The sequence below is a fragment of the Octodon degus genome, unplaced genomic scaffold, assembly GCF_000260255.1.
Source record: "Octodon degus isolate 3935 unplaced genomic scaffold, OctDeg1.0 scaffold00282, whole genome shotgun sequence".
NCBI classification, from domain to species: domain Eukaryota; kingdom Metazoa; phylum Chordata; class Mammalia; order Rodentia; family Octodontidae; genus Octodon; species Octodon degus.
In genome coordinates, this window is record NW_004524858.1 from 2,004,411 (window position 1) to 2,015,172 (window position 10,762).

Consider the following 10,762-nt stretch of genomic DNA (forward strand, 5'->3'; position numbering starts at 1 on the left):
ATTAAAAATTAAAAAAATAAATAAAAGACAATGAAATCACAAAAAATATCATTTAATTTAGAAGCCTGATGTAAAAGTGTACATATAAAACCATTTTCTGAATGAAACATAGAAATGGAAAGAGACCTAAGTACAAGAACAATGAGTCCCCGTGCACGCATGGTTTGGCTTGGCTTCTCTTTCCTAGTGTTTGAGTATGATTTTCTGAACCAGGAAGAGGCTCCCAACATTAATGGAGACAATCAGTTTCTGTAAAATATGATGTACATTACAATGAGCAGGTCCCTGAGAAGAGGTGAGAGTGTTTCCAAGAGTGACACTGGTACATGAGGCGAGGAGGATGTGTGAATGCTTCTTTCAGGGAAGCCCATGGACAGGACAGGCAGCCAAGGAAAAGGTCAATACACAGAATAAGTCAGGAATGTTCAATGAAGGACACCGTGCCTAAGACCAGGGCTTCAGAGGAAACAAATTCCTCATGAGATTGGAGAGATATTCTTGCCTAGAAATCAGAGGAAACTAGGGTGTGGATCCGAGCACCACCAAGCCTATATTCATACCCCTCTGAAGCATGTCTTGGATTTAATTTTAGGAATGTTGCAATTAGTGGTGCTTGTGAAAATTTGCTTTCTATATACCCGAGTTCCTGCAGGCCCACTTTTAAGCCAGCCTTCCCTACTTGATACTCTGCAGGTTGACCTCAACTTGACTGAGAGGCAGTAACTGTTGTGCATAACAATCCCTACAGAGTCCTCAAGGCAATCAGCTCAGGCTCCTCCTGTGTTCAATTTCCTGTAGCCCTTCTGCTTTTGCTTTCTAATAAATACTTTTTCCTAATTATCTTTTCACTCTGCTTTGTAAATTTTTCTAGGTAGACAGAAGAACCCACCATCCAAATGGCAATGCTGAAAAAGGGCTGGTGTCAAAAAATCCCACAACCAGATTTTGCTAATTTACATTCAATGAAGAAAATTCTTTTAATTTTTTTATTCATTTTAATGAGAAAAAAGATAAAAAAGAATGAAACTGTTTCAAAACAGATTAGTAGGACAGTTGCAATAATTAATACATTGTATATTGTCCTTGTAGTAGTTATTCAGAGCACAAGATGCAAACATCATGACTTGTCTAAACAGTATTAGTACAAACCTTTCTTGTCTTTGAATTAGGAGAAAGTAGCTATAAATATATATATATATATATATATATATATGTATATATATATACATATCCTATCATTCATATATATACATATATATGTTTATAATTAAATAATATTTATATACATATATATATAATTTTTTCACTACAAAATGATTCTTTATTTATATTCCCCCTTTTTGTATGAGCCACAGAGGAAAGTGATCAATGATATATAGTGTGCCTAAGGAGAGTCACCTAGAGAGAAAAAATTCAGACTTTCACAGAGAGCAAATTGATCAAGCAGTGGCCTTGACTCATCCACATGGCTGACATTGACAAAAGATCTACAAGTTGCTGTCCATGGTTCCAGGGTAAATCCTGAGGGGATTCTATTGACCTTATCAGATAGCAAAAGTTACATTTTTAGTTATATAGTTCTTGCTTTACCTTGGTCTTAACCATTCAGCATAAAAGGGTAATGATGAAGTATAAAAAGTAAAGCTATATTAATATGGTGATCTGTGAAAGGCTCGTCAACAACTTCTGACAATAGCTCACTGCTATTATTGATTACTGGGTTATATTGGGTTATTTTGCTGAATTCATATACCTAAAATATTTGAACTGGCATGAAGTATGAAGAGATCCTTTAAAGACTTCTCCAAAAATAGCTTCTCTAATGAAAAAAATTCTTATTACACTCAAATTACCTCTGTAATTTCTGTAGCCCACTGTATTAAATGATCAGATAAAGACAATCGCTGACCATGCAGGGCATGTGGGGAAAACTCTCCTACTTTCATCCTAATTCTAAGACCTTCAGGAAAATTCCAAAAGTTGAAAATGTCATACTCTGTTTCCAGTTTTCGTTTGTCATCCAAATTCACTTGGTCTCCAGTAGTAGTGATAAAGTGCATATTCTTCAGGAAGGGGTGCAGCTAAAAAAGAAACACCATTCTATGATAAAGTTAGTTTCATAATTAGGACATAAAATCTGAATAAAGAAAATCCCTGAGGTTCTTTAATACTCGTGTTATAATTCAGATTATTATAGGCATGCAATGATCTGGAACAATGAAGATCTAAGGAGAACTAAAGCCTAAAGTTCATAAAATATTAGTGACTTTCAAGAGAAAATGTATCAACCAAGCTGATTGCAATAAACTTAGGACATTAGGTTAAAAAAAAAATCTCTGTTGAGCCAAAGATTTCCACAACCAATTTCTATATGATTCTTTATAAAACATCTAGTAGAAAAAAGAAATAATGAATACAAAATGTGGCTGCAGAATTAAGTGAGAAAATTCATGTAATATATCTGTTAGAGTTCTTAGTACCAGTTAGGTACATAAGAGCTACAAAATATTTATTGTCTTTTAAGAGCACCATGGGAAAACTTTAGTTTTGTCTTGTTGAAAACATTATGCAGGCAGGACATTTGCGTATGATGAAACACAAAACAATAGCTCAATTAATACCTTTTCTTCTTTGCAAATGGTGCCTTAAATTATTTCGTGCTTTGCAACTACAAGTTCTTAAACTATTTGGTTTGAGCTCTGCTGAAACTCCGTAAGAAATACACTTTTATAGCAGTTTAGGTCATCTAATACAACAGAATTACCTGCCAGGTAGAAAACACTATGTCGTCTCCATTTTTCATTGATTGTGTCTGTACTTGTTGCTGAAGCATCTCATGGAGGGCGTGAGCTACAGCGTACACAGCATTGTATACATTGGAACTCGCATCACTTGTGGCTGTGTCAAAACGATTTGCAGGCAGCCATGCCAAAGAGACATTGGGTGGACAGTTCCTCAATGAACAACCAGAATCAGATAATGAACATTGGAAATTCTTGAACCAATACAGAGAAAGAAAATTGTTTTCTGGGTATTTGAAAGGATTAGCTGTTTGAATAAAATTTTTGAAGCCAGAAATCTCCTCATGGTGGTTTGAAAAAATGAACATCCCATGGAATGAGTCAAGTATAAAATTTCTCCCTGTCATGTCAGCCAGCCATTGTGAGTTTGTGACCCAGACTCTCCATGTCACTAGATATCCCCCTATATTAAAGTTTACATCACTTAGACTCTCACTATCATAGTAAACAATAACCACATTCACTGGTGGTGTTTCTCTGGCCTGGAAATCATATTGCAAGGTTCCATAAAAAGCACCAAGAGTAATTTGAAGCATTTTCACAAATGATACACATATTCTGCTCCTGTCCATCTCTACTCTCACGTCTGAGAGAAACTGAAGGCCTTTCTGACCTTCTGTGATGACCAGTCCCACCCAGGTCCAGCTAAAATGAAGCAACAAGGAGACCATGCCAAGCGCCAGAGATGTGTCCTTTGAGGCCATCTGATACAAGGAAGGAAACTGACCATTTTCTGTCAGCAGAGGATCAAAAGAGCCAAAAGTAATCTAAAAGGAAAAGAAAGTTAGAAACAGTATGAGACAGTGAGCTGATCTAAAGCATGATCTCAGATTGAGTGGTGCTGAGCAACAGCTGCAAGTGATAGATTTCTTCATCATAGCCTTTACTTATCTCACCCCTGGAGATTTTTCAGAAAGTAACCACTCAAGATCAGACTTCTAGAAAACATCCTGTTCTCCTTTCCTCTCACCATGTTTTCTGTTGCAAAGTTTTAGTAAATGGGAAGGGAATGAAGATGGAAGAGCAGGAAGAATGGGAAAGAGTTGGGGTTTTAAAAGGTTAATATGTGCTATACACATGTACCAACTCCTCCTGGTAAATGGAATCATTACATACTGCTATCATGAACTAATAAAAAAAGGAAAGCAAAATGTGGGTAGTGAACCCAATCCCTATGTACTTATCTTTGAGTCCACACCTTGAAAAAAGTGTAAGTCCAGTGTCCTCCTCCCACTGAGGATGATACCACAAGGAACATGGTCTTATCCCATCACATCGCTCCCAGCCTCACCTGTGGAAACTTGTAGAGCTCCAGCAGTGGTCCAACTTGGGCAGCAGTTGCCCCTGATGTTCCCATAAGTATAGCTGTGGCCTTGCTCCCTCTCCCACAGGTATAATTGGGAATCTCATTCTTTCCTGTGAGAAAAGTGATGGGACTCTCCATTATCCACCAATGACTGTGCAGGAAATTGTGGAACTCATATCCCAGGGATGTGTTGGGTAGAAGTTGAACATTTCTATTGATCTCTTCAATGGCAAACATGAAGGACAGCACATTGAGGTAGGTCATGGGCATAAGACTGCATAAAAAACACAGAAGATTTTAGAGGAAAGATTAAATTCACAATTATATTCCTACCTACTAATGGAAAATATGACTAATGAACAAAATGCTTCTTTTTGTCTCAGAACATGAATGTGATAGTATTAAAAGATTAACTTAGAGTGAAATTAAGATTACATTACATGTGTAGATTTGTCATGAATAAAATTAGTATTTTATAAGATTTCATGCAGGCTTTTCCCCATTCTTCTGTCATGTGAGGACAAAACTGCCACCCATAAACTTTGAAGTATATGCATTCTTTCACATTTTCATAGTCCACAGTGTTAAAATAGATTATCATTGTTTAATTTAACAATTTTGTTATATGTTTTCATATGCAAACATAATTTAAGAAAGTGTCCTAATTAATGATGAACATGCAGAAAATTTGTTCTGTCATTGGAGGAGCTGGCTCAGGGAAATAGCTAAATAAAAACACAATTTGTGCTTTGAAATTTTCTTGTTAACTTCTGCTTCATCTAGTACAGCTCTTGAAGCTCCAGGGGGAATGATAGTAAGAGGATGGAGAAATAAAGATGAGACAATATACAGAAAATTGAGGTCAGGTGGAGCCCTCTCTCCTGAAGGAGGGAAAGAAACTGCTCAACCATTGAAGTGCATTTATTTATGTATTCAGCAAGATGATGTTAGGTGAAACCTCCTTGCTCCACCTTTTGGACTAGAGGTACAACTTAGAGGTATGGTGTTGGGAGCCACTAGAGCTGGAAATTGATTATATGTGGAAGGGAATGATGAGGGCTCATTGCCTAAAGCAGTCAAGCTACCTCATTCTTGAGAAAAATATCTTACCTGGACATTGTGGGGTATTAGTAGCTAGGCAATCTTGTGTCTTCTAACTTTGCAAAGGCATAAATAAATGCCCTTACTATTGTTGAGGGATCATTTGCCAATAAGACATGGTTCTCCACCTGACCCCAGCTATTATCTCTTATCTTTATTTCCTAAATCTTCTCACCATTTTCTCCCAGAGACCATGGAGAGACCAACAAATCCCTACAGTATGGGGATGGGGCCCTCCTGACAAGTCTGAGGTTCTGCGCTCTCGACTATCACTATATTTTGGGGCTGGAACAACCATTCGCCTGGGGTGTTTCATGCCCTCAGAGTATTCCTCAGACACTCTGAGCCCTTCGCTATGAACAATCACAACCTCAGATACTCCAATCAAACTTTCACATACATGGAAGAAAATGCTTTAAATCACAAGGAAATGTATGAAAAATGAAGAAGTATATCACATTCAGTATGAGTTTTGTAAATGTTATTTTGTATCAAGAATATATAAAATAATTTTGCATATTAACATGACACTAAATGTGTTCTATTCCTGCAATGACATTCACCTGAAAGTACAAAGACAAAGGAGGAAATAAGCAAATAACTTGAGAATAATGGGATAATATTGGGGACTCAAAAGTCTGGCAGCCCAGGCTTCAAAAATAGAAACAAATCAATGCAAAAATAAGTTTTGTGCCAGTGAATATTCTAAATGGCTCTTATTGTTTCACTTTCCTACCATCATGCAAACAAAGGTATGTGCCAGTGATAAGGTCATAAGCATTTGTGTGGCCTGAAGCCTGTTCTTATATCAGAGTATATCAGAGAATAATTTTGGATTATGTTGCTTCTCTGAACACTAAGGCCTAATTAATGATTTATCTAGTTAACTTCTTTTTAAGGCTCCTTATGTGAATATGAGGAATATGAATTCTTCTTTTAATAAAAGGAAAACAAAAATAATAAAAAATAAGAAGAAAACAATATTTTAGAAGGAACAATCTGAAAAAATTAAATTAGAATTATATTCAAAATGCTGGTGACACCTTTGCAATATATAAACGCAGTGTTATGACAGAACTGAACAAAAAGAAACGATGTGTCTGTATATACCTATGCATATGTCATTTACATATATAAACATATATATCCCAAGTATTATAAATTTGGTATTATTAATCAATACAGAGACAAATACACATTAGCCTTTTGGTGGAGAAGAAATGTGAAAGATTAAATAGAGGTAATATTAATGAAAACTACAGTAAAAGAGGTCTATATTTAAACTTTAGTCTTATTTTCACCTTAAAATGTTGTATATAAAATGTTTGTAAAATACAAAACCCCTACAAAACATTTTATAACCGTAGAGTAACCAAGTATTTTTTCTACATATGTAAAATTTAGAGACAATATCCAATATAACAAACACTGTCAAATTCTTGTCATTTTGTTTAGTGAAATTCTGTGTTGTTTCTGATGGGTCATTTTTTTCACTATTTTTGGTTCTCTTTAAAAAATAAAAAAGGAAAAAGAAAGAAAACAATGTTAAAGGCTATAGTAAGATTTTTCAAAAGGAAAATGAATCCACCAATGCAATAGTTCAAAATAATGTAAAAATGTGATCCTATCCCTTTCAAATGTTAATGAAATGTAAATTTAGCAATGAGAGATTGGTATGCATAAATACAGGCCTATATTTGTTATAAGGGATAGATAATGCACTTCTGCAGGGATGATGGGAATGTGCACTGTTATGAAAGAGTTTGTCTTGCCTATGGCTTGCCCTCTGTCATTTTGGACATTCTTTTCAGATTAAGGTATATGATATAATAAACACTGATGGCTTTCTAATAGTTTTGCTATGAAATTCTGGGTAAGTTTTTTCATCAAAATAAGAAGAGTGCTTTTTATATTTTTCATTAAAGTATAAATCTATAACATTAAAATATTTCAAAAGAAATTTTCAGGGACCCAGACTGTGGCACTAATGAGCAAGGAGGAGCTGAGATGAACAGCTACTCCTGGCAGGGCCCAAACGGCTACATGGACTTCCAGGGAGGAGTCCCACACCACAGAAGTGGCAGGAGGGAACTCATGTGAACTGGTCTGTACTGAGTACTCCAGGTGCAGAGAGATGCCCAGACAAAACTCATGTGAGCTAGTTTACATAAAAATCCCAGTTTACAAACTATTTTGTTATACAACTATAATGTTTCTCCTATAACTACATAAACTACATAACTATTACTACAGTTTTTCAGTTTCTACATTTCACTTATTATTATTGAGAATTGTATTACTGTAACTAAGATACTGTATCTCTCTTAACCATATGTGCTGGCTTGGGTAATAAAATCAGGAAGCATTAAGATAATAACCTCATCAAAGCCCTATAAAAAAGATGGAGGAGAGTGCCAAGTGGAAAACAATAGTCCTCTTTCAATGAAGAGAACAGTAAGTTCTTGGGACAGACACTCCAAGAATCTATGACACACAAAAGACATACATGAAGAATAGACTATTCATAGAGAGGATCTGATTGCAGCGATATAGATACCTACTATCTAAATTTCACAAAAAGTATTACAGAAATAAAAGTTTCCTTATATTTTCTGAAATATAAAATAACAAGACAAATGAGCAAAATGCAATCTCAGGCCCCCTAGTCCACCCACAACAAATACAGAAGACATCAGCATAGAAGAAATTGAAAGTCACACACCTGAAATCTCTGAAATAATAGCAATGGAAATAAAAAAACAACTATAGAAAGTTATAGAAGAAATCAGATCGGAAATAATCTCCCAAGTCAAAATAAGCAATGATAAATATAATAAAGAATTACTGGACATATCTAAAAGAGACACTAATAAAAAATAGTTTAACATAGAAAAATGATGCAAACCTTGAATGAATAATATAGAAGAGAAATAGAATTCATGAGACAGATTCAAACAGATATCCAGGAAATTAAAAATTCCATTAAAAGCCGGCAAAACTGTTCAAACAAAACTGAAGAGAGATATTCAAACCTTGAAGACATAATTGCAGCTAGCAGTGAGAAAAGGAAAGAGCTCTTATAAACAACAAGGAACAAGGAAATAATTCAACAGCTACAAAACGATGCACTGGTGAGCAACACAAGACGGACAGGTGTCAATAAAAATTGAGTCAATGCAAATGACATAAATTTTGCAGAATTAATAGAAAAAAGACTTCCCAAACATAGGGAAAGAATATGAGATGCAGTGAGGCATATAGAACTTCGAATGGCAACAACCAAAATAAATTTACAACCAGACACATAATAATCAAGATCCCAGAAATTCAGAAAAAAACCAACATACTAAAAGATGTTAGAAAAAAGAAGCAGATTGCATTTAAAGGAAAGCTCATTGTATTCACAGCACACTTATCAACACAAGCCCTCCAGTCAAGAAGAGGATGGAATGAAGTATTTCAATTCCTGGGAAAAAAAAAAAAAACAGCTTCAAACCGAGATTGATACACCCTGAAAAACTCTCTTTCAAAATTAATGGAAAGGGGCTGGGGAGATGGCTCTTTGAATAAATGCTTCCCTGGCAAGCACAAGGGCCTGAGTTCAATCCCCAATTCCACCAAAAAAAAATAATAATAATGGCAAGTTAAATACTTCCATGACAAAGAACAACTAAAGAAATTCATGACAATAAAACAAACCCTAGAAAGATTACAGAAAAATATTCTTCAAAGATATCAAAATGAACACAACTCCAAGAACAACAACAGAAAGAAGCCACCAAACAGGACAAGCAATTAAATTCAGGAATAGTAGGGGACCAACAACAGAAAAACAACATGACAAGCATGTCATTATATATCATTTATGACCACAAATGAAAAATGCATAAATTCACTAATTAAAAGAAATCGACTGGCAGAATGGATCAAGAAAGAAACAAACAAAAAAAATAAATAAAAAAATAAAAAAAAGAAAGAAACAAACAATATACTGCATACAAAAAACTCATTTAACTCAGAAGGAAAGTCATAGGCTGAAAGTCCAAGGATGGAAAATAATATAACATTTGTCATGAACTCAGAGCAAAGCAGGAAAACCTATTCTGCTCTGAGAAAATGTGAACATCAAACCAGGAATGAACAAATGAGATAAAAAGGCACTACATCCTTGTTGCTGGAAAACTTCAAGGATGAGGTAATGATCATAAATATGTGTGCACCAAATATCACAGCGCCTAATTATATAAGACAAATTTTAAGCGACATGAAAGTCTAATAAATGATAGCACAGTCTTAACAAGGGACCTTAACATCCAGTTATCTCAAAGAGATAGGTCAATGAGACAAAAAGTAGCAAAGAGGTATTGAAAAAATGGACTAGGTGAACATTTTCAAAGTGTTCAACCCAACAACGTCTGAATCAACATTCTCAGCTGCACATGTGACATGCTCTAAAATAGAATACATCTAATCTATAGATCATTCTTAAGCAAATGCAAGAAAACAGAAATTATCTCATGCATATTATCTGACCACAGTGCACTAAAACTGGAAATTAATCATAAAAGAAACAACAAAAACCCCATAAACACATGGAAATTAAATAACAGCCTCCTCAGCAACCAATGGGTTACAGATGAAATTAAACAAGAAATTAAACAATGTCTATAATCCAATGAAAATTCAAACATAGGCTATTGGAATTTGTGAGATGTAACGAAAGCAGTTTTCCGAGAGAAATTTATAGCGGTGAAATCACAATGAGGGAAATTATATTCAATAGTACTGGTGATAGTGCCCATCCGTGTCTTGCTCCTGATTTTCAAGTAAAAGCTTTAAGTATTTCTCCATTTAAGTGATGCTGATGAGACCCAGTCCTAGCCCAGGCCGGGTGAGTGTGTGAGAGAGCTACTGGCTACCCTGCGTTGGTGGGACCTGCCATCAGAGCCCAGGCACAGCGTAGGTGAGACCCTCTTCCACCACCTTGGAATGCCCCCCGCCACTACCTACCACCTCCCCTACCCCGCCCACCAAGTAGGAATTTCTGCCATATTCCAGGAACCTCCAGACACACACCTAGCCCAGGCCTGGTGAGTGTGTGGGAGAGCTTCTGGCTACCCTGCGTTGGTGGGACCTGCCATCAGAGCCCAGGCACAGCGTAGGTGAGACCCTCTTCCACCACCTTGGAATGCCCCCCGCCACTACCTACCACCTCCCCTACCCCGCCCACCAAGTAGGAATTTCTGCCATATTCCAGGAACCTCCAGACACACACCTAGCCCAGGCCTGGTGAGTGTGTGGGAGAGCTTCCAGCTACCCTGTGCCTGCGTGACCTACTGGTATCAGCAGAGGTGCAGCATGGGTGACACCCTATTTCACCCTCTTGGGAAACCACCCATCACTCTGTAGTACACCCCAAACAAGCCACCCAGAGTAGGAATATCTGTAGCATTCCAGAAACCTCCAGATCCAGTCCTAGTCCAGGAATGGTGAGTATGTGGGAGAGCTGCCTCTCCCCCCTATTCCACCTTGTCAACTCCAGATTCAACTCAGG

General features: G+C 36.5%; 1 protein-coding gene across 1 annotated transcript in view; it reads right to left on the bottom strand.

Annotated features, from left to right (window-relative positions):
* Nucleotides 1-5,225, bottom strand: part of LOC101589263 (vomeronasal type-2 receptor 116-like) — a 17,008-nt gene extending 11,783 nt beyond the window's left edge. The window contains exons 1-4 of the mRNA XM_004646903.1: nt 5,218-5,225; nt 4,093-4,381; nt 2,765-3,568; nt 1,854-2,081 (exon numbers count right to left, since the gene is read on the bottom strand). Of these exons, the coding sequence (XP_004646960.1) occupies nt 1,854-2,081; nt 2,765-3,568; nt 4,093-4,381; nt 5,218-5,225 (1,329 nt within the window). The remainder of the gene's footprint in view (nt 1-1,853; nt 2,082-2,764; nt 3,569-4,092; nt 4,382-5,217) is intronic.
* Nucleotides 5,226-10,762: the final 5,537 nt, after the last annotated feature.